The following is a 25295-nucleotide window of genomic DNA, read 5'->3' as shown; positions in this document are numbered from 1 at the left end:
AACTGTTTAATATATAACTTTGAGTGAAATTACATATCCTTCACAGCAGTCTCATGTATCTTACATGACTCTGTAACCATGGTAGTGTAGATACTGTAACTCAAGTTGTACTTGAGGTACCTTTACGAAATGTGAAAAAATCAGAATTTCTAATTGAGTATTTTTATTAAAACTGTTTGTAATTATATGATGTTGAGTGCTCCAATTGTAAATTTTCTTAAGACTAAAAAAACTTTTATCTATTCAACATATTTCAACTGCATAATCCATAAAACCCCTCTAAATAGATATCAGATGTGTTTGTTTTGAGGGTTTTTTTTGTTTGTTTGTTTGTTTCTTCAGAAAAACTCTGTATTTTACTTGTTATTTTCTATACTATAACTATATGGGGCTGACTGATTTGGCTGGCCTTGTTATCACCATGAAGAAATTAGGAAATAATGTAGCTCAAAACAGCTGGTATAAATATTACCACTTTTACTAATAAAGCAGAAAACAACGTTTTGATATTCCTAGGTCCTTTTCAGGTTAACAAGATGACCTAGGAAGGTTGAAACATTGTTCTCTGCTTTATTAGTAAAAGTGTTAATACCCATACCAGCTGTTTTGAGATACACTCTTACTTAAAATGGGTTTCTCATCATCAAAAGTTATGAAACAATTCTAAAATAACTTTTTCTCTGAAATGACAGCAAATTGTAATGGGAAACCACAATTGATCCTAAATAGCTTGTAACAGTATACATCTGTTCATACACTTTGCCTTTTTAACTGAGACTAACTAATAATTCTACAGCTCAAGTTGTAAATCACTGGTTAATGTCTAACTTACATTATCCTGTTGATTATTGTAACATGTAAGCTGCTTGTGAGTTTATGTCATGAAGAATTTTTAATATAATTACTTCTGTAATCTAACTTTATCCAACCAAATAAATTCCTGTTTTTTATGTTTTAGTTACTTGTATAATAATGAATAAAGAACACATGTGAAAAACAAGAAATATTATACATATCTGAATTTTTTCCATCTTTCAATTGTTGAGGAAACTTAAGCCTACTTTTTATGTACTAAGGTACTACACGCTAAATCATTTTTATTTAATTAAATAATGTACTTAATAACATGGAATACCAATATATAATAAGCAGACAGAATCCTGTAACTGTCATACTTATTCTGGTTTCTAACTATGTAACAAGAGCTATAAAAATTCAATTATGTTCATTGATGTATTTCTCGTGGGAATAAACTTTGAACTGAAAGCAAAATATATGATACTCTATACAGAGAACAACATAATATATGCCATTTTACCAATTAAAACTTTGGCTTTTCATTGGATATAAATAATATAAAATGTCAGATAAATCTGTTGGCAATTTGTGAGAGAGAGGATGTAACAGGTGAGTGTGGCTGTTAGGTTTGCTTTTTTAGCTTATGGCTCTGTAAGCAGATAAGATTAAAAGCTATATAAATATACTGTGTTTGACTAATATCTATTTTAATAAGTAATTTACATTGAATTTCATACTTTTCAGAGGGATGGTAAGTAAATTAGAGAAGAAGGAAGACCTAGAAAACAAATGTCACAGTTATCATATTAGGGGAGATTGAAGATTTTTTTAAATACTTCCTTATAAGTTTAAATAATACAAGAATTTGATTTATTAACTACATTTTGATGCCAAGTGTATTTGTACATATAGATAATAAAGTACTTTTAATTAAAGTTTGAATGTAGCTATAAAAGGTTGTGACAAACACACTTTGACCTTCCTTATGCAAAATGGTTAAAGCTTTGGAAATGGCAAAGTGAATATTATTCCTGTGTACTGTGATATAAAAATTGGTCCTAAAAACTTTGACCTTAATTAAGTAATGTTTATTCATGATGTGAAATACCTTATATCAGCAGGTTGATCCTTTTCAAAGTACTGATCCATTTGGCAGTTTTCCAACAGTTTCTGTTGACTCTGGTAAGTTGTACAAATATTTTATTTCTTTAAATAATCCATATATCTATTTTTTGTTAAATTTCTCTCTTTGGTATATCAGTTACATGTTACAGTTTGCATTCATAAATATTAAATATCTTCAAATGAACCTGTACCTCATATTTCAGATACTGCAAGTATATTCCCCAAACCCTGAACAGTATGCTTCGCTACATCATAGTCTTGTAATGACAGCATGGTTCTTGTTTTTCTGCTATTCTGCTTATGTCAGTTTCTTTAACATATTCACTGCTGAAGATACACATGTGCATGTTTAACAATCATTCCTATGTACTTACAACACACACATGCATCATAAATACATAAATGTAAAGATTATATTTTAGATTTGTTATAATTGCTATTGTTTGAATTGAAAACACAACATAAAACACAAAATGCACTAAAACATATCAACACTTGCCAATGATGACGTTGAGTGTTGCAGCAGTTAACACCTTATATATGTTTAACCAGTACTGTCAGAGTATTATAAAATAATCTCATTTTTTAAAATAATACCACCAATTTAAAAAAAAATTGTCAGATATTAAAAAATAAATTGTAATGAACACGTCATTTTTCTATATCACAAATGCATATATTTTTCTATATTTGCTGTGGGAAATAAACTTGTTATTGTACAATTATGCAAGTTTAATATTGTGTCGTTGCTTCAAATCTTTGTAGCTGTATGTAGTTTCAATAACTATGTACTTTGAAATTAATATAAAGCTGTTTTTTATCAGTTTAATAATAAATTCTTAGAGCCAAAGAAATTTAAGTTAGCAGTTTTTTTTAATAACTATTCCAAATAGGACTTAAGAATTTCTCTTCTGTTTTTTTGTACATCCACTGGTGATAGGTGGATAGTATTCAGATACAGTGATGTCCAACAGGGTAGTTATAAATTACACAGACAATGGGAAGATCAAAATAAAATGTTTTGCAGAAAATAAATCATACATGGACCAAATGAATAAATAAACATTGAGAACATAGTGTGTCGGAAACATTTAACCCAGTTTTTGGGAACACTTTAGCTCAGTGGCCTTCAGAGGTCTTGTGGAGATCAGATCTGAACAGCAACTCCCCCATGACACTCCATTGGGAGCTCAAAGTTTGTTTGAAAATTTGCAAAAACTATAGGTATAAAAGATAAGTACACACGAACAGTGTCTCCCCGGAGGTCTCATAGGGGCTGACTTCCAATGACAGCCCTCAGAGGCTTGTAAAAGTAATGCTAAGTTTGACTTAAATTGGTGGAAGATATTGAGTGACTTGAAGATTGTACTGGCATTAAAAATAAGAGTTTTTCACAGTACCACATTTAGAGCTAACTGAAACGTATAAATTTTGGATAAAAGCATATGTGTCAGCCTCAGAAATTGTGAACTTGGTGATCAAGAAATATAAATCTGATAACAGAAAAGAGTGCAATATATAGACTTCCATGCAATGGTTGTTCCATTTCATACTGTGGTGAAACTTTGCAGGGTGTAGATGTAAGAATTAATGAGCATAAAAATAACAAATGAAACACCATACATCAAACTCATTTGTGTTACACATAGCTGGTCATGGACACTTGGCAAAGTGACAGAACATAGAAACTTTGCATAAGAGTTATGATACGAGACTGAGATGGATCATTGAAGCTGCACACATCACTACAGAGGTCATCTCTAACCTCAGAAAAATTTTGTTTGATTAAGGTCTCTGGGCCACTAGTGATTAATATGGCAAGAAGGGTAGTGGAGATAGAATATATCCACCAATAAGGAGGAAGCATTCCTTGATAACTAATGAAGTATTCCATGAGAGGGTACATAAGATGCTGTCTGTATTTGTTTGTATCATTCTCTCTGAAGAAGGCTTTGTGTCAAAGTGTAAGAGAAGTGAATAAAACGTTTATTTTGTTCTTTGTTTTTCTTTCCAGCATATTTCAATCATATACATACATGTGTGTATACACATTCATAATTTATATTAGGATCTCATTACTAGCCATATGATGTAAAAACAGTGATGTTTAAAGAATATTTTAAATACTGTGTGACATTAATGGTTTTGTATTTATTTACTTGAAAAACGTTTGCCAAATAATTAATAAAATTGTTTTGTTACCTTTGCAATATTCATTATGTTTGTAGGTTATTAAATATAAAACCTAAATGTGGACTTCCTGTTTTAATACTATGACATTATTTCTAGTTTTTAATCAACAAAGTTTAGACAGTTTTAGGTTTTGAATATTTAAATTTTTTCTTTTCTTTTTTGTTATGTAAAGCATCACCTGATCCATTTACTGCTGGAAGTGCCACACACATTGCAACTGGTTCTGATGCAAAGGTAAGATAATTTTTCACATAAATGTTTAACAGTAGTATTTCCATTTTATTTTATTTTTTATCTAAATAGAAAGTACTGATAAGCTGGCCCTACTCAGAATTTTTTTTTTTTTTTTCTTCCTTCTGTAGCAGTCATCTGCTTTCTTAGTAAGACAATCACATATTGACAAGGTAACATACTGTGTTTTTCAAAGTTATAAGAATTGTTGTGGACTTCAGACAACCTAAAAATACCTCTTATATGAAACCTTTGTTAGCATTAGAGTTAGAATGAAACCATTCAGAAATTCCTGCCATGGAAATATTCTTCCTGAGATGTGCACCTTTTTATCTTGAAACTAGTTTTTCTGATAAGTGTTTAACTAGTTTTATATGTTGTTTTTCGTTATGGAACCTGTTTTTTTTAATGTTATGTTGAAGCTTTATTATCTTGGAACTTTGTGGAATGTGTTGAGCTGGGTGACTTAATCTGTTACAAAAGCAATTATAGTAGAAGTAGATGCACATTGAGGGGGTGCTGGTATGGGTATTAACACTTTTACAAATAAAGCAGAGAACAATGTTGTTATTACCCGTGCCAGCCATTGTGAGAGATATTTTTACTTTGAGTGTTTCTCGTCATCACAGACATTGAGGGGGTCTTTCTTTTCTTTTTTCTTTTTTTCTTTCAGAAATTGATATAAAAACAACCAGGCACCCTTATGCTACAATATTAATATTATTAAAAGAACAATGTGTGTGAATCAGTCCATGCATGCTAGCTTACATGGAAACCCAGTATTCGTATTGGCTGATTGTGCAGTGGTACTTGTAAATTTATGAGTGCAAAATTATATTGTTTATAGCATTAACTTTAAAGGCATTTAATACACATATGATAAGACCTTATAATAACATAAACATACTCATAACCAAGGAACACAGTAAATTAATTCTTTAACATTCCATGACTTATAAATAACACAGTGTCATTATATGTTACTAGAAATTTCAAAAGGCACCTAAAAATCAAAAATAAGGCCTAAAATTTAAATATACTCCATGTGTGAAGCATGATCTTCCCTGCTTTACAATCTACAACAATTAACCTCAATAGTCACTACCACAATTTGCTAATTTTTGTTGATGTACAAGTGTGATTTAGGCCCAAAAACAGTTAATTTTTTACACTTCTTGTTACCATAAAATTCACTGTTTGATAACTACAATATATTTCAAACTATCACAGTGTGGATACCTAAATACTTAAAATTTGACATAAAGTGAAATTATGTTTTATATTTGTAGAACGATTTTATCTGCTAGGAAAATAAACAATTACACCATTTCCATCAGTGATGGAATACCATTATATAAGGCAAAAGCAAAATGTGTGAAATAGTGAAAAACAAAGGCAGCTTATTTTTAGTTTTTCACACCAAAGTTTTAGAACTCCATTACTTTATAATACTTTTATCTGTTTCTTTATCAAGAATTCAGTCAAGAAAAATCTCAATCATAGTGAAAGACGGTGATTAGCCACAAAGACAAGGTGTTTATACAAAAAAGAACTGTGTGCAGTTATATTTTGTTTATAATCATCCCATGTTTTTACTCAGCTTTAGACCTAAATGCAAGTACTCTGTATTCTACTTATTAAGTTTTTGTTCATTTATATCCAAGTACACAATACAACAACAGAATTAATTACCTTAAAACCATTTTAGGGATTTTCTGAAATCACATTGTTAGAATTAACAGTAATCCAGGTAATGCTTTAGTTTATAACTAATTATTTCTAAGTTAATAAAGCAATATAAAAGGTAATAAAATATTGTTGTCTTAACTTTTCATGCTTTGGCTTTTTCTATTCCATGAACAATTAGACTTCACAGGCTTGTCTTTGTCAAAATTAGTTTGGGATGCCTTATATCATAGCCCTGAATTAATTTTTCATTGCTTAGAAGTTTAATAGAATTCTCATGACAGAAATGTGTTTCACCTTTTGATTTCCAAAATAAGTGTTATTGGTTAGAAATAATCCAATAGCAAACATCAGAGAAAATAATTCCCATTGTTTAAAGACAGGATATGCTAGGAGCTACGTAGCATGTTGGTTTCATTTTACAGCATATACAACTCATCAAAAAAACAGATAAATAGCTCCTAGAAATTTTAGCTTTAAATCAGAAATACCTAACAGAAAATTGTGTAAGTCCTAAATAATGTAGGGATGTAAATAAATTTTAAAATGGATAATTTGGTAAAAAGAAGTATCATGGCACATAAAAGTGAAAGTTTGAGACTTTGTTTAAGTATTTAAAGTTAAGAAATTTAAACTTGTTATAAAATATGAATTATAAGCTATGTTTTGAGACTGTTTTGTTTGCATACATTGATAATAAAGTATTTTAATAAAATTTTGGATATAACTGTAAAAAGGTTGTTACATGCACACTTCAACCAATCTTTAATAGTGCCTTTATTACTTTGTAACATGATAGTAATTTTGCTTTCTTATTTCTTTCTCTCTTGTCACTTTAAAAAACATTTAAACAGTTTGTAAGGTCATTTTATATGTTAACTCTAGCTATGTTTCAAAACTTTTTAATGCAAAAATTGTTTTAGAATCATTGAGTTGTTACTTTCTGACATTGGTGCAATTTGTGAAAAATTAATTTCATATTTTCATTTCTGCACAGCTGCAGAATGAGCCTGTTAATTAACCAAGCTGCTACTACTACTAATTGGCCAGTTTTAGAAATGTGTATGTGAAACCTGTACTATTTAATAATTTTGTTTGACATCTTCAAAGCTGCTCTTTCTGAAATGCATATGTAATTGTTTACTATCTTGAAACATGATCCTTGTGAAGTGCATTGTTGCTTTATTTCCTTTGAATGATTCTTTCAACAATAACAGGTTTGTCTTCAGTAGCTACACATTTTTGTCTTGTATTGTGAAATTTTTAATTACATGTTTTTAATGAGCAGGTAATAAAATATGATATACATCAAATACTTTTTTTTTCACTTTTCATATAGGATATTTTTAATAAATCATCTTTATTTATCAATACCAAAGGAATTGCCATCAACCGAGTATAGTGGTATTAGGTGTTCAAAATTCTTAAGGGATTAGAGTGCTAAAAATTGAGGTATGATCCTTGTGAAAGGCAAAGTGGAAATATCGTGTTGTTGCAAGTCTGAGCTTGAAAATAGACATTTTTCAACTGGTGGCAGGTCCAATATGACCAGGTGGTTAGGGTGCTTGACTTGTAATCTAAGGGTCGTGGGTTTGAATCCCTGTCACACCATACATGCTTGCCCTTTCAACAATTGGAATGTTATAATATGATGGTCAGCCTCATTAGTCTTTGATAAAAGAGTAGCCCAAAAGTTTTTGGTGGATGGTAATGACTAGCTGCCTTCCCCTGCTAAATTACGGATGGCTAGAACAGATAGCCTTTATGCAGCTTTGCACGAAATTCAGAACAAACCAAATCACTTAAACATGAGTTTTGCATTGTCAAGTGATTCATATGCTAGACTGACAATTACAGAATCTATAGTTCTCATCCTGTTACCACAAAATATAATTTTGAGTGATTCAAGAGTTGGCTACGTGTGCTGTTGACTAGTTGCCCTCCTTGTTGTCTTGTGTAGCTTTTAAAGAATATATGAAACACATTTTAAACATACTCAAACCAAGGAAATGAAAGAGAAAATAATTATCTTTATATCATTGTGTTAATGTTTCTATCAATTATATGTACAGAAGAAAGAATACCAAATTTCACATTAATTTATACATATCATGTTTGAAGTCTTAGCTGTTATAAAAAGGAGTGTGAAAACTATCATATTACTTTTGAAGAAAAAAAAGCAATGTTAACTTTATATAATTTATGGTGGGGTTTACATGGACCACACTGTTTTTTTTTAACACTTACCTAACTATTCACAAAGTCATTTGTAAATACCTGGTTTTATTGTGTGTGGTACAAGGTTCCTATGAATTTATGATTCACCTAAGAAAACATTTAGAATATAAACATACCATTAATATTACAATTAATCCCACTAACAAGTACTGAAATTCCCAATGCATTTTACCTGGAAAGTGAATGATTTCACCCAGTTTATTTTGCTATTTTTTTACACTGAGTATTATAACAGCAAAATAAAATGTAAAAAGTCGTTCATTTATATTTTCAGTAGTATTAAAGTTTACTGTTAGCAGCCATAGTTTTGATTCTTGTTGTACATTATTTGAATACTGTTAGTTTCATTGTTTGTTTTGTTTCTGTAGTTTTCAGCTGCTGCAGACCCATTTGGAGCAGATCCTTTCAGTCCTGCTCGAATTGCTCCTCCGAGACCAGAAAGTCCTACTCCAGCACTTCCACCTAAAAAAAGTAAAGCTCCACCTCCAAGACCTGCTCCACCAAAACATTTAGGTGGAGGAGGGAAGTTGGGGCCAACTCGAGCAGCTCCTGCCCCTCCACCACCACCTTCTGTACATGATCCATTTTCAGTTAACTCGGCAAAACCTTTTATATCAGGATCCACCAAAGTACCAATACAGACTTTTAAAACTGAAGTACCCAATCAAGATTCTTTTGAATATGTGTTTGGAAGCAGTCAAAAATCGGGAAGTTTTATTAGTGTGGAACAAAGAGGCCAGGATCCTTTTGATCCCTTTGGAACAGCAGGAGGAAATGACCCTTTTGCATCTTCAACTGGCACCCACCAGGACTTTGCCAACTTTGCAGATTTTGAGAAGGTAAATTAAAATGATTTGATCTGTACAATTTAAATGGTGGTCTACAAGCAAAGGAAACAGTTGTTCAAAAGAATGAATATATCGCTAGTTATTGTTTTGAAATCTTAGTTGTTCAGTCAAGGTAATTATACTTAAAAGTAGCATGTATGCAACATTTTTCCAAACAGTATGTGTATGGCTGTATTTGAAATTTATCTTTTCAATGTTATGTTATTTGAATGAAAACATTCTCTCCAGTGTAATTTTCAAGTGTAAAATTTAGTGTAATAGATCTGTTTCTCAGTGAATCTTCTGAATTGAGCCACCAATTTTTTAAATGCTTATTTAACAAGCACTAATTTTTTTTACATAATATGATTTAGCTACTTGTTGATCTACATGTGCTAAGACAGTTTGGTAGCTGCATTCACCTTAATTTTTGTTCAGAACAGTATTGACAAGTGTGATGTATTGGAATATAACAATTTTGAGTTTTATTTGTACACAACAAAGTAATAACTTTAAAAGGTCTGTAATTGTAATCAAATTATTATAGTTTCTGTTTCTCTTTCAATTTGTACTTTATTTTCAATGTAAAAAACAGCAAAGGAAAAGAAACATTGTACTAATAGCAGTGAGAGAACTTGCAGTAGTAGATTTTCCTCTTTTCAATCTGAAGAAAAGAAATTTCAGAAACTGTTAATAGTTTTAAAGTGGGTGACATGGGCTTTGTGGAAGGTTTATGTAAGAAAAGCCTTCATTATGAAGAGACATTAAGTACATACAAGGTGTATCAGTCACTTTTTATAGAAAGATGAAAAGTAGGAGACAGTGTTTTGTTGGATTTCAGTTACCACCTTCAGGTAAACTGGCAACAGAAGTCAAGTGATATATGGTACTGGTTCCTCTCAACAACAACAAAAAAAAAAAAAAGTTTTTCAACAGACATCTGCAGTTTGCATCTGTTTTCACCTCATCTAGATTTCATCTGAAGAACCAAGAGCTTTCATATCGATATTTGGTTTGATGAAGGTGTTTGTTTTTTTTTGTTTTTTTTTCTTTCTTTCTGGTAACGCCTGACAAAATAAGAAGTTGACAAGACTTGTAGGGCTGTTTGTCAAGTTAAAATAATGATGAAGTATAGGTGTGTTAAATAGACATATATTAATTTTTTTATGTATGCTACTTTTAGTATTTTAATATCAATATTTTCTGAACAGAAAATAAGTTTTGGTTTAATAAAGACATCCTCACTTGTACCAAAATTTGAAAATCAATCACTCAGTTAAAAATATATGAATGTGTTCATGACTGTTCAAAAAGACACCAAAGTACTGGATACTAAACATAAAAGATATAGTGGTTCAAATAATATCATCAGATCTTGCATCCTGGAAATAAAATTCCAGTGCATCATGCTGTGAAGATTTGGTCTTTGACTGTCAACCACATCCAATGAAACTGTAGATACAGAACTCTCATTTTTTATAATGTGTTTTACCTTTTCTTTTGATGTGTATATTTTTCAAGGTTAACATGTTAATAAGTTTTATTAATAAACAAAAGTGTAGTTTTTTGTGGGTTTTTTTCAATGAGAATTATTAACATTACTAAAAAACGTTTAAAATAACAAGTAAGTGGTATCTGTCAATACATACAGCAACAAAAAATTATACATTGCTTTCTTTCATTACATGCATATGAAAATCGTATGTTTGTAATGTGTATTAGAGAAGCAACTTTGTGTCTGTTAGTCTGCTAGGAATTAGAAGAAACTTAAAAGCATATCACAATTATTTCTTACTTTAAAGACCTGAAATCTCCCTTTCCCCTCTGTAACTCGCAGCTGGCAAGGTGTGAAATGAGACATATTTTAGTATTTTCCAACAATTTTTTATGGCTGAAAAAGGGCACTTATGGGAGCATAAGAATAGGAATAGCAAGTAATATGTTAGTGATAAAGAACTTGATAAGAAAATAATATCCATTAGATGAAATACCTGATGCAGGTTGTTTTTCAGTGTTAATGTTATTGTTATAATCTTTTTCCTTGACATAACTTTAAAAAATTGCTACATTGCAAAATGTATTCATATAAGAATTGTAATGAAATAATTTATTTTATGAACATGAAAATATCATTATAGGCACAGCTTTTAGTATGTGTTTTTATGTGCATTTCTTCATAATAACAAAATATTGCTGTGAGTCTGATCTAGCCCAATTTTACAACCCTGCTTTCTGTCAATCAGTTTTAACTTTGAGTTTGTTTTTTGTTGTTGTTTTTTATAGAATTATTCAAAATTTAAAATGTTTTGGTCACATCTTGACATTGGTAAACTGAAAGGCCATCATGTGAGTTTTTAATATTTTTTAATTCATGATTTCTTAGCATAACTGAACGTGAGCTGTTTTGTATTGTTCCTGCAATCAACATATCATCCAAGGATTTTGTAAATTGATGTATAATGACTATTTAAAAACATGATCACATAAACACATACAGAGGGGAAAAAAATTGTATTATTAGTTATTGTAACTGCAGATATCAATAAAAATGAGTATTTGTGAGGTGACAAATGAAATTAAGTGTCGTATGTATAGTTATGCATAAGGTGTTATCTTAACCTTTTCTGGTTTAACTTCCACAGTTGAACTGCACTAATGTAAGGTACTACTTTACATAAAGACTGCCATCTCTTGATTTAAATGTCTTGTGATGTATACTATTAAATATGCATGTTACTGATGCCCGTGCATGGTGTAATTATTCACCATCATGTAATAATGGAATGTTGGCTATGTAAAACAGTACTACTACATGTTGAACCTCTTGCTATAACCAATTTCTTGACTCTGAATTAGTAATGAACAAAGTAATCCTTGTTCTTTCTACCATTGTGGTTCAAAATGTATATCATCTTGGGACCTGGATGTGTATGATGATGTTTGTAAAATTAATCATTTGTTAGAAATCTGAATAAAAATAAAGAAACTAAAGTATATAATAAACTACTTGAGTTAAATAAGTAGAAAGCTGTTAAGTTAAGCTAAACAGTATTCAGCATCATTTTATGTGCTATAACAGTTATGAACTTAATTTAATGAAAAGGTTTTTTTTGTAATGTAGCATTGGAAGTCTTCAGAAAATCTCGTAGCTTCTCAGAGACCATAATTTCACTTTTTATATCTCAAAACTTTATACCTGTTGATCCTTTTAGTTGTGTTATGTTTCTGATAGAAACTATATAAAAAAACTTTAAAATAGTTTTAATGTTTGAAAATTGGCTTGTTTGTTTTTCACACATCTATATTGTGTGGAAAAGGTTTTATTTCTTATTACACATTCCAAGTATATATACAGTATTTTTAACTTTAGTTTTGTTGGTTTCTTGTGTGTAAAATGAAAGCTCACTTACCATTTGATCTTTTAAAATTTTGCATTTCATGCTATTGTTCATATTTATATGTTTCGATGACTGTACGGTAGTTACTTTGGAGCCAAAACAGAAATTCTATGAGAGAAAGATTGCATGATTCAACCAGCATATCAAATTATTTGTCAATCTGCTTTTTATTTGATGTTTTGAATGTCTCATTTTTAGAAGGAAAATATTCTTAACATAATTACATTGTGAAAACAGATTTGGACAAAATCCTAACTTGTCTATTTAATGTATTAAAGTCTGCTCTCCTGAACACCAATGAAATGGCTCTTTTAAATGATTGGACAAACAGAAAAATATGAGAAATTGTAAAAGTATGAAACAGCTCCTCTTTCCTTTTCTCAAGATGTCCAAAAATATCTACCATTTCTCCCAAGTACATTTATATATGTATATATACACAGGTATTTTTAAATATGTGTATATAGATATGTACTTGGCAGGTTGATTGTGTTACTATTATAAAATACAGCTTTCATAAAAACTTGACATATTAGAATTTAGAAAGGTAAAAACAAAATTCTTACTTTATACTGCTTCATGTTGAAAAGTGTTGCCTGTACTTCAGTGCTAATTACATTCTCTTTTGTTATTCAGTTATTTGTTTTCAGTTGTTAGGTGTGCTGCACCTATTTCAATGTATTAATTGTGTACATATTAAAAAATTAATTTACGATATCATATATATGAATGTCTGTTAATTGTGCGAGAAGTTTGGAAACATTTTTAAAATGGTACTTTGTTTTAAGTATATGGTTTATCAGTATAAACTACTTTACACAAGTGCAATAATTACAAATATGTTTTCAGTTTTTAAATTAAAGCAGTTGTTAATCAAATACAAATCCAGTTATAGTAGACAGAGTAATAGTTTACTTGTGTTTTCTAAAAAAAGTTGTCTTAGTATTTTAACACAGTATGCATTAATTGCATTCCATAATAATGCGTATTCCATTTCACTGTGTTTCAACTGCATTCCATAGTAATACAAGTTTTTTTTGTAGACTGTGCATTGATACTTAGCTAAAGGAGTAAAGTTTTACCTTGGTATTGTATTGTACTTTGCACATTGTGATAAGACATATTTGTCTCACATTTCTGTTTGCTGTGATTTGATTGCCAGTTGTAGTTTATTCAATGTTTTTTCTTGATAGTTGATAGTTGATTTTGTACTGTGCATTGATTGTTCATTACAATAATCCAAGTTATGTCTGGAGATCATATTGACTTAATACACAATAATAATTGTCAGTTACAGTTGCACTTATATAACGTGTACTTTGTCCCTAAATTGGGTCACCTTAGTTTAGTTTATTTTGAATTTTGTGCAAAACTACATGAGGAATATCTACATGGGCTTCCTTGGGAGGATTTCTTTGTGGAATAGGCCACACTGTCTTTCAGAATAATTGTTCAAAAATGTCAATCTTAAAGCTCATTCTCCTGAATAACACTGTAATCTCTCAGGTATGTTTTGATTCAGTTAGTGTGTGTCTTTGTTCTTTCAGTCTTATCAATTACTGTATTTTGTACACTTGTACTAATGCCTTTTTTGTTTTAGTTTTGTATTTTACTGTGCTTTGATTGTGTTGTACAGCAATATGTGTTCTCTCTTGGCATTAGTTTGTATTGTGCTTTGATTACTCAATACAATAATCCAAGTTCTGTTTTGGTATTGTTATTCTGCATGATTACCTCTGTGTAGATCTCTATTCCGCATAGTTTGTTATGGTGAGAATCAGGAACCCGTTTGTTTCACATTCATATCACTGTATACAAGTCTTAAAAGTGTAACTAAAAAAAAAAATTGTCTTTTACTTACCTGTATGTTTATTGGATATTAAGAATATATAGATTTGATTTTATTAACTTATTATTGTGAACTGTTTAGCATATAAGCTGTTCAAAACACTAAACTAATAATTGTAATGTAAAGTCCAGACTTTTATTTGATTATCCACGTGTAACTGAGTTTTATTTTTCAAGTTCCCTTGTCCAAGGTTCTGATATTTCCATAGTTCAGTGACAGGTGATTAATCAAGTAATAGAGTGATCTTCAAATTTATTATTTAGTAACTTGAAAGAATACGAAGTTGTATGAGCCTGTGTAGCACCTGCTTATTAGAAGTGTGTTTGAATGCTTGTATGATATTTTCGTTTTCTATAACAGTAAATCACCTGTTATGGTTCTTAATTATTTTACTTGGTATGTCTCTTATGCAGTTTTTGTGTTAATATTTTAAAAAGTGGTATTTGGTTTTTAGTAGATACTTAGCTTCATTAATAAAGCAATACTTATGTTTGCTAAAATGCACATTTCTTGTATGGAATATATAAAAAATTGCATGAAATGAAAGTGTACCATGTACAGAATATGAAATAATACTTTTTTATTAGTAAAGCTTATGTGATGTGTCTTATTTTTTAATCATCGTTATAATCAATATTACATTTGTAGCATTTAACATCTCAGGAAATATGTCTCTGAGATTCAACATCGTGTTAGAATAAAATGTTTGCTAAACCTTAGCAAAAGACCATTTGTTAATTTGTTTAGAAAAAGAGAAAGACCACAAGTAAAAGTAGCTTGAAGTTACTTTTTTGAAAAAAGACTGAAAGTAAAAAGTAGTTTGAAGTACATGCTTTGAAGAAAGACCACAAGTAAAAAGTAGCTTGAAGTACTTACTTTGAAGAAGGACTACAATTAAAAAGTAGCTTGAAGTACGTACTTTGAAGAAAGACAATAAGTAAAAAGTAGCTTGAAGTACGTGCTCTGAAGAAAGACTACAAGTAAAAAGTAGTTTGAAGTACGTGCTTTGAAGAAAGACAGGTAAAAAGTAGTTTCAAGTACGTGCTTTGAAGAAAGACAAGTAAAAAGTAGTTTCAAGTACGTGCTTTGAAGAAAGACAAGTAAAAAGTAGTTTGAAGTATGTACTTTGAAAGTTATAAAAAAAATGCAATAAATTAAAAAGTAATACCATGCACAGAATTAGGAGAATTGTGATTTGTTTAATACCTGAGGAATTGCCAAGTCAGATGGCTTATCACACTAAAAATCAGGTTTACAAACTGGGAAAAAACAGAAAAAGGCCATTGTGTAGCTCTGTGCATAGCAATAGAACAAACAGGAAACAGGGTGATATTTCATTCTTGTCATTTGTTTTTTAAGTATACTATTTCAATGAAACATGTAATTGAATTATTACTTAAAATTCTAAAGTGTAATTACAAAAAAACATAACTTTTAACATTTACTTGTTATAAATTAGCTGCAGGTTAAACATCATGCTTTATGAACAAGTCGTTAGAGAATTGAGGAAACATATACGATTGTGTATTTCACAGATATTTTATAATTATATTTGTGTAACACGATTATTTTCTCTCTCTTCCCCCCCCCCTCTGTTCTGTAATTATTTGTGTTTCACCAAGTAGTAAAGGTTTCAAGAATTAATTATATAAAGGTGGCTTGCTAATTTAACTCCTACATAGATACTGACTTCTACTCTTTCTTTCTCTTAAAATGGATAGTGTTTAGACGCTTTTCTTTATTTTTAATAGTTTTAAGCATTTTGTATTTTTCAGATCTTGTAATAAGCATATGTTCACAATACTATATATCAGGACAGGTCATCATGAACTGTTCACAATACTGATTTTAGTTACAATTCTTGATGGGTTTTGTACCAACTCTTATGAACCATGTAGACATGATTAAAACCTGGTGTATTTACCATTATGAACATTACCCTCCTAACTTCAAATCAGAAAAAAAAACCTGCAGAGGGGTCAAAAACCAAGAATCTATGAGAAGCTTACATGTACTGTAGCTAGTATTAATTATTAAATCAGCTAAATTGTCAGTATTTTCTGAATTTTTACATCATGTAGTAAGTGTTTTGTTTTGTACTGATTTTATTATAGCAAATATTTAAATATTCACAAAATTCTTCATTATTATGGTTATTAACATCAGGGGGAGTTAATATTTACATTATTTTCCATATAAAAAAATTTGATTTTCTCTGTCAAAGCATTATGGTTCAAACAAGTTTCTCTGTATTTATTATTAATCAAAATTAAATTTTTTACTACTGCTGATTAAAAGAAATTAAAAGCTTGAAATGTCATAATTCTATCATTAGTTGCACTTTGTTATATATAGTAGTAAAATTCAAGTAGTGTTAGTGATTATTTTAACCAAATAAGTTGAGTAGGAATATAATAAAACCAGTATACTTCAAACTAAATTAAATGCCTGTCTTTTTATAATGTGAACTTAGAAATACCGACTAAATTAGTGTATTTAGCATGCTTGTTTTTCTTTATCATTTGAAATATAAAGAAACTACACTTATTAATTGATGTAACTGTCTAGTATCTAGCATATCACCTGTCTAAGACCAAATTACTTAGTCAACTTAGTTTGATATGACCATTCGTGCCATTTAATTATCCTACCATCTGTAACAAAGTGCAAGTAATAGTATAATTATGAGTTCATAGTATTAAGTTCTTTTAATTCATAATAGCAAAATGGTTATAACAGTTAGGGCAGTTAATTTTATAAATGGACTGGAAATTTATAAAACAATTCCAAAACATTGCTTTCATATAAAGCATGGTATTATATCTGGGCATAATAAAAGCTTTGTGAAAGATGTCAGCTTTACAATTTAAACATCACAGCAGCATCCATACATCATTTTAAGGGCATTTGTTTTTAACTCTACCAATATTGGTCATCATCACACTTGTGTATCATGCCAGGAAAAATGTCATTAAAATATTTTTAAATTTTAATACTGATTCAGTAACAAATTCAGTATTACGGATGTCTACATGATTCTACAAAACATGAGTGTTTCTGACATTAAATATTTTATCATAAAAATAGTAATTAGTTTAGTTCTCTCTGAAACAGTGTCAACCAGAAACTGTTTTAAAAGAGAGTTTCCAAGGAGCCCTTGAAAAGTCTTAAATTGGTTTTATATTTTCAAGGTCAAGAAAAGTCTTTAAATATCTTGATGGAAGTCTTAGAAACTTATTAAATAAGTCACATCAAAATGAAATGTTCATACTCTCATTAGACATATAAGATTAACAAAATCTCTCCTATTAGTAAATGAGAAACATCTTTGGTATTCATTCTAAAAGTATTAAATGTTAAATAACTTATACGATGTATGTGAATGATTCTTTATAATTACTATTTTCATTATTAAGTAGTTAATTTTCTGTGAAAATAGGTCTTGAAATTTTCCAAGGGTTAGTTGTAAAGAGGCCTAAGTATAGTCAGTTGACAACTGCAGGAAATGTGTGGAAGGCCCAGAGTATATTTACAGACCAATCAAATTACAAGTTAAACAGTTTTAAAAATATTTCTCAAGTTTATTTTTAGAATCAGAAGTACTAACATTGTTTAATCATACATTTATGGAAAAATTTCTAAACCTGATATTCAAAGTCAGAAATAGCGTTTCTTCAGAGTGGTTCTAAAGCGTATCAGTTATTCTCTTGGGAGAGGGGGGAGAGATTTCTCTTGACTATGAATTCAATAGATTTTAGAAGCATTTCCTAAAACTGCACAAATTCAGATTATTTGACAAGTGGAAATTATTGCAAACATAAATTGAAAAAATTGTTATTACTGTTCTTATATACATACAATTCAAGTTTTTCTTCATAAAGTATGATAGGAAATTGAAGGAAACTGGTTTTCTTGAGAAATTTACTACAGCTTATCCATTTGCTTAAATTATTTTATGCATGGCTTTAATCCTTAAATGTCTTGAAAATAAAAACCTGCTTTTATTAATAACTTGTTCTTCTCTTCAACATCTCACTTTATGTTTAAGCCATTGATATTTTATTTGAACCATAACAATTTACACTTGGAGTTTCTGTCTTTGCAGTTTTTTACCTGTCTTTCACACACAATTTCTGTCTCCAGCCTCATTCTATTTTCCTTAATAACCAGTTTTATTTGTTGTTCTTGTTTTTCTCAAATTAGTCTGCAATTTGAAAGTGCTCAGGTGATTGAAGGTGAGTAACTGTTAAATCTTCATTTATAAATTTGATGTTTCATGTTTTTATTCTAAAGAAACAACATTTTAATGAACAGATTTTTAATTTTTTTTTATATAATTTGACCATCATGCCTACATTTCTTGCACTTGGATCTGTTCTCTTGGTATTAAATAATAACTGTCTCAAGACACTTCTTTAAACTAATAGTAACAACATGTAAGTATTAACTGTGATGAAGTTATTGCATTTTTATGTAGTTATTTTAAAATTCGTTTTTTGTAAAGAAAATTAAAAGGCTTTTTCACAACTCTTATTTGCAATATTTATTCCAAATATTAGCACTTCCGTAATACTTTTGTTAATAAATAAGTTTCAGTAGTACTGCATTACTACAGAGAACTGAGTCCATTATATTGAAATGATTTTTAAAGCCTCACCACACTCCTACAGTCAGTATTGCTAAATGCAGTCATACTCTTTATAATGACTGTGCATCATGACAATAATAGGCCTGCAGCATAATTTCAGTTGCAAAATGCAACTTCATAAGTCTATCATGACCAAAGCACCCCACTCCTCTCTTCCTGTTTTCCTTTATTCATCAAATGTGTAAGGCTGCTACTTTCCTAGCATTCATTTCCATAATTCATATGCACAGAAATCCATAATTGCTGGATATGTCAACATGACATATATGTACTCATATAAAATATTATGAATCTTCATTTAGTTCTTCTAGCTGCATGAAGTATGCAGCAAGCAGGTGAACAGGAGGTATGGCTGTAAGCTTTATCTTTGTAAATCTGTACAATTTTGATTTAATTTGTGTGGTAAATAGGGCTCAAAATATGAGTTTAATAGTGAAAAAGTTCATCTAGACCTTTGTATTCACTCTCCTGTTCCCTAACTTCTTCCTGAAAAAGAAACAAGCAATGATTATGAATCTCTTTGAAAACATTTTGTGATATGTCATATACCATTTTTGAAAATTGTTTCACCAAATGACTTAGAATTTGACATAAGACTTGTTACAGTTTTCAAAATATACATACTCTTTGTACAAATGTAACTTCATACTGCCATTTTTCCCAGGCTAGATACTATTTATTTGTACATTTTCTTACACTTGGTCATCTCTTCTGGACACATTTTGGAAGCAAAATTTTTTACACTTTTCTGTCATCTAGCTGGTGGAAGATCTTTCATGATGTACTGTTCCACTGGGCATTTGGATGGCTTTTGCCTCTGATCTTTTCTTACCATTGCTGAAATAAGACTTGTTGCAGGTCTACTTTTTGTTATTTCTGGTTCACCAAGTTGATCCATAATCATTTGTTTTCCTGTGCTATTTAGTAAAAAATATATTCCCATCATGAAAATTCCAAATATCTTGGCTAACTACATCTTTATGGTGTAAGTATGTATGAATGTTTTGTATCGGAAGGGGTTGTTACATATCCTTCCCATAAAGCAATCACATTTCAATGAAATCACACTACTTGCAAAATACCAAGCAATACCAAAATATAGTTTTGGTCCATTCCATTACAACTTTCTATTAGCTGTAGTTGTCACCTTACTTGTTGACTTCCATATTCAAAATCATTTTAATGTATTATACTTAACCCTCTGTAACTGACAGTTACAGTGGAAATCTGCCCATTTCTTAATTTTCTAACTTTCCTCATGCATAGTGCACAAATAATGCTTTAAATTATACTGTATAACAACTTTTATATATTTTATATAACATATATGAAGCTTCTAGCTTTCTATACACTGTTTCTGCTTCTGTTTTTTGCTTAATCTCCTATATTAACATTAGCTGATGTTTGAAAGGGAATGATTTAAATGATATGAGTTTTCAGGTTACTGTTCTTGATATCATGTGGATGACCCAGTTTGGTCTCTGAGTTATATTGTTATTGGTCGTTGTATTATACACCTTATTTTATTTTGCATGGGGTTTCAGTTAAGTTTGTGAGGACTGAAAAAATGTACATAGATATGTTACTTACTTTTTTCTTGATATTTTGTGTGTAATTTCAATTGTTTACAATAGTATCCAAAGAGTCCTTGTTATTTTGGTTTCTTTTATTTCAAAGAACCTGTAAAGTCTGTAGTAGATTTAACATCAAAATATATTCTTAAGTTTTAATGAGTAATATTTTGAAGAACCTCTGTATCATAGAATTTAAGATGAGAATGTATTTAACAGACTGTAGGTTACAGTTATGTATATCGTATTTCTCAATTTCTTATTTGATAGGCATTGGTTAGTGAATGCACCACCTACACTGTTCTATACAGTTAATATATTTTAAAATGGTAGTGTATATGTTCGTATATACACACACACACAAATGCTCTACCAAGACTATTTTATACAATTTATATTATATTCTAAAATGGCAGAATATTTTATAATTATCGGCATCAAAATTATTTGTTGATTTTCTAAAACTAAGTGATTGTGAGAACCTCGGTAGTTGTACATTTTAGCATGTGTATAACATTTTTAATTTTCAGTGCAGGTTTTGTATCACTTTAAACTTGTTGAGAAAAGCCAGTATTTACGAACAATTATTGCTTTACAGTACTGTAACTTAAAAGAATTGTTTAAACATTTTTTTTACATTTTCATTATAGTAATATTCACAAATTTCTTAACCTTTCTAGTTCGTTCCCTTTCTGCATGAGACTCTCGACAAGCCTGTTAAGCACAATTACAAAAATATGAGTGAGCAGGAACAACTGGCATGGGTAACAGAAGAAAGCATAAGACTAGAACAAGAAAGAATGAATGCAGAAGCTCAGGAGCAAGCTGATTTAGAACTTGCTTTAAAACTCAGTAAAGCAGATGTTCATGCCAAATGAAACCAATTTATATTTGAAAAACAGGAAATTATGAAGATGAAAATTAGGTTATCACTGTTTAATCTGATTAAACTCCATTTATTTGAAAGCATTTATTTGAAATTATTAACAAACCATCTGGGTTAGTCACGAAACAAGACACACTCCATCTACCTGTTTTGTACACATCTTTAGTTGAATTTGAATGTTTTTGTATTGAAGTTTTTTAAACGTTTTTAATGGTTTTGTTCAGCTCATAAAGTTGAAGTTGTGTGAAAACATTTCACTGCTGCTACTACTCAGTATTTAAAATTATTGCTCACTGTATTTCCAAATTTTAATTTCATTTCTGAAACTTAGCATAATTCCTTCACACAAACTTCACCTTAAAATTCTGATTATCAGTGTTTGGAATTTTATTGGCCTAGTTCTTTCATATACACCTGAAGATAACATGTTATGGTGTCTCTAATGAAGATATGATGATAAAGCTACCCTGATATATAATGTAGCTTCTAAACTCTTGTTATTTCATAAAAATGCATTTCATAAATACAGAGAATGGAGTGAAAAACAGTATCAGTATTTATGAGTCTACTTCTGAAGTAAGATTGTAACATAATTAAGGAATCCTCCATGTATTATAGCCATAATTCAATATTAGTGCTAAGATGTGCATGTATACTTAACCGTTTCCAATATTTTTTTAATTTTCTTTACAAACTATGCAATATCATGTTTTGTGTGTTGAATTATTTTAGAAATTGAAAATTGGGCCTTATTTATAAGTTTTCTCACACATTTTTATTGCATACTCATTTACAAAATAACATTCTATATCGCAACTGTGAAAACAGTATTGACTATGTAATATAAATTTTAAAACTTCCATTTGACAAGTTTACATGTAGTGTTATGTTTGTAATTTTCATATTTTATGTTCCTGAGATTATTTGTAAATTTTGATCTTATTTTTTTCTGTGTTTTTCTAATTATAATAAGGGCATTTCTTTTGTGTAATATGTTATCAATAAAAATCTTTAAAACAACTTCAAAGTCCTAGCAAGAAATCTTGTATACCCATATATTATTGTGGCTATCATGAAACATCACCTAAGCCTAAGAGGAAACATTTTTATTCAGCAGTTCAAAATAGAAAGTTAAAGCTTCAGGTGTATATTAATCATTAAATAATATCTGTAAATGCACTTTACAGCATGTGTTTTGCCCTTCTTTCAAGTTTACCAATTAGAATCTCTGTCATCCTTACTCAAATTGAGTTATATTCTCAAAGATGTGGATTCAATTTTCTTACATATGTTCAACAGTTTTCTTTATATCTTTGCACATTTGTCTTTCTTTCCCTCCCTCCCTCACCTTCCCCAATGGTATTGTGAGAATTCTGACAGCTTTTTAACATTAAAAATTGGCTTTCAGTACCCATGTTTTACACACACACAGTCCATTGTTCACCTTTGTGCTTCACAACAAACAAAACCTTAATTTTTTGTCTATAACCACATTCCAAATGCTTCCAGCTGTTGTTTTGTTTGAGGGAGTTTCACTCCCCGCATGTAATTCTTAATTAATGTATCAAATTGGTGCTGATTAGTTAAGAAATGTGGAAATGTATAAGGAGCAGATACGTTCACATATTGAGGTTTATTCATATTGAAAATTGACTACCAATGAGCATATACTATTCATAAACGTAAAACTTGGAAGATTTTGCTTAATTCTTTACAGTATCAGTAAATATCTTTCTTTAGAAAATAATGATAAGCATTCATTATTGCTTCATTATGTAGATGGCCTGGCATGACCAGGTGGTTAAGGCACTCGACTCTTAATCTGAGAGTTGCAGGTTTGAATCCCTGTAACACCAAATATGCTTGCCCTTTCAAACATATGGGCATTATAATGTTACAGTCAATCCCACTATTCATTGGTGAAAGAGTAGCCCAAGAGTTGGTAGTGGGTGGTGATGACTAGCTGCCTTTCCTCTAGTCTTACACTGCTAAATTAGGGACAGCTAGCACAGATAGGCCTTATGTAGCTTTGCAGGAAATTCAAACAACAAACAATTATGTAGATACATATATGATCAATGAAGAAAATATTTAAAGGCTAAAAAATTGTACATCAACCACAGTCTAATTCTATTAACCCTCAGACTATATTGTTACCTTGTCATGTGGCCAATGTCTTGAATTATATTGTGTAATTTTGTGTTCTGCTTATTACAACACCCAATTTAAGGTATTGACAAAAATAATAGAGTGAAATTGTTTATTTTTGGTTTTTTTACCTTTTTAAAATACTCTGGAGTAATTTATGGGATTGATTGTAATGTTCATTTTGTGTGGCTCTTGGTTATTATAGGCCTTGTAACCAACAAAGTTAGCAAAATATGTAGCTTATAAAAATATGTTTGAAAAGCCAGAGGACCCCCCAATATATTTCATCAGTAATTCTAGGATAAATGAAATTCTTCAGAACAATAACAGTATCTATATTATATAAATAGTACATACCTGACTTTCATGTAACACATTTCTTGTCTACAACTTTCTTTAAATTTCTTATTTTGATTTTAAAGACATTAAATCTGATAAATTTTACCCAAGGTCTTTCCTTTTGTGGTTTGACCACTCAAGAAATGTAACTTCTGTTTTGTTGATAGTTGCATTGTTTTGGTAATAGTTTCTGATTTATATTGACAATATTCTGGTTTGAGCACCCATTCAGTACTACAGTCGAAAGCCTAGGCATGTTTATTTCAACATACCTAAAGCCATAAAAAAAATCTCGCACATAAATGTATGTTAAGTTTCTGAGACACTTCTATGTGTGTGGTAAATGTACATATTGTACCAATCTTACTAAAATTCAATTAATTGTAAACTGGCCCCACAAAGCCTACATATAAGAAAGAACAATTTTTTCTTGTCATTGTTTCCTTTCATAGATACTTGTGGCCAACTTTTAAACTAAAGCAGCACAAACATTGGCTTTCGTTAAAGTTAAATCCCATTTAGGTTGACTGAAGATTGCAGTATCATTTCAGTCACTAAAACTTGTCCTGGTTAATGCTCCAGTATTAGCTTAAACTAAGGGAGACATTTCATCTTGGATACGGATGACAGCGACAGTAATATTAGAGTATTTCATAAGTAGAAGTTGGTGTAGAAATTTTTATAGCATATATAATCTGTATACTCATGCCAACCAAATGCTGTTTGTAGTAGTAATGTTCATTGAGCATTATTTTTATAGCTGTGTATTTATCATTTATGTAGTCTGGTAGATCATGCATCATTAAAATGGTTGATGGGCCTTAGTATAGCAGCAGCACAATTTTACTGACAGACTGTTATTACTAGCTACAAAACATAATACTACCATGAAATCCAAGGTCTCAGCCATAACAAGGAACCAAACAAATGGCATTGGCCTCACTGCTGAATAAATTCCAAATTTCCCACACGAAAACTGTGAGAATAGTGGTTAGATGATCTGAACTTAACTTTAGGGCTACTTGCTATGCAACAAGGATACCTAAAACCCTCACAGGTGCAATGAACACTGCATAATCCAAGAATCATGGAACACTTTTAAGTATTTTGCACAACAGCCAATTTGCAGAGATTAATTTATTAACAATATCCTTGCAAGAATGTGGAGCTATAGTGGAAACATTTACTTCATGTGCAGCTTCAGTTCAAGGGGCAAATCCATCAGTGAAGTGTCGGTTTCTCATTCCAAAAAATAGTATTGGATGTTGTCAGACTACTCCATGAGACCGGTAATTTAAACATCCGGGTGACAATTATTTAATTAAATGGATTGAAACATATCCACTGACTGATACATA

At 30.2% G+C, this 25295-nt stretch overlaps 1 protein-coding gene across 5 annotated transcripts in view; it reads left to right on the top strand.

The window, feature by feature from the left end:
• LOC143245095 (uncharacterized) overlaps window positions 1-22477 on the top strand; it is an 87001-nt gene extending 64524 nt beyond the window's left edge. For 3 of the 5 annotated variants that reach the window (XM_076490972.1, XM_076490970.1, XM_076490974.1), the window contains 4 exons: window positions 1917-1980; window positions 4289-4350; window positions 8640-9110; window positions 21245-22477. In XM_076490972.1, the coding sequence (XP_076347087.1) occupies window positions 1917-1980; window positions 4289-4350; window positions 8640-9110; window positions 21245-21442 (795 nt within the window). In that variant the 3' untranslated portion in view covers window positions 21443-22477. Of the gene's footprint in view, window positions 1-1916; window positions 1981-4288; window positions 4351-8639; window positions 9111-18548; window positions 18581-21244 lie in introns of all 5 variants that reach the window. The other 2 variants (XM_076490973.1, XM_076490971.1) reach the window with 2 other exon arrangements.
• Window positions 22478-25295: the final 2818 nt, after the last annotated feature.

This window comes from Tachypleus tridentatus, chromosome 2 (genome assembly GCF_004210375.1).
Source record: "Tachypleus tridentatus isolate NWPU-2018 chromosome 2, ASM421037v1, whole genome shotgun sequence".
Classification (NCBI taxonomy): Eukaryota; Metazoa; Arthropoda; class Merostomata; order Xiphosura; family Limulidae; genus Tachypleus; species Tachypleus tridentatus.
This window is presented reverse-complemented; position numbering and strand designations above follow the sequence as displayed.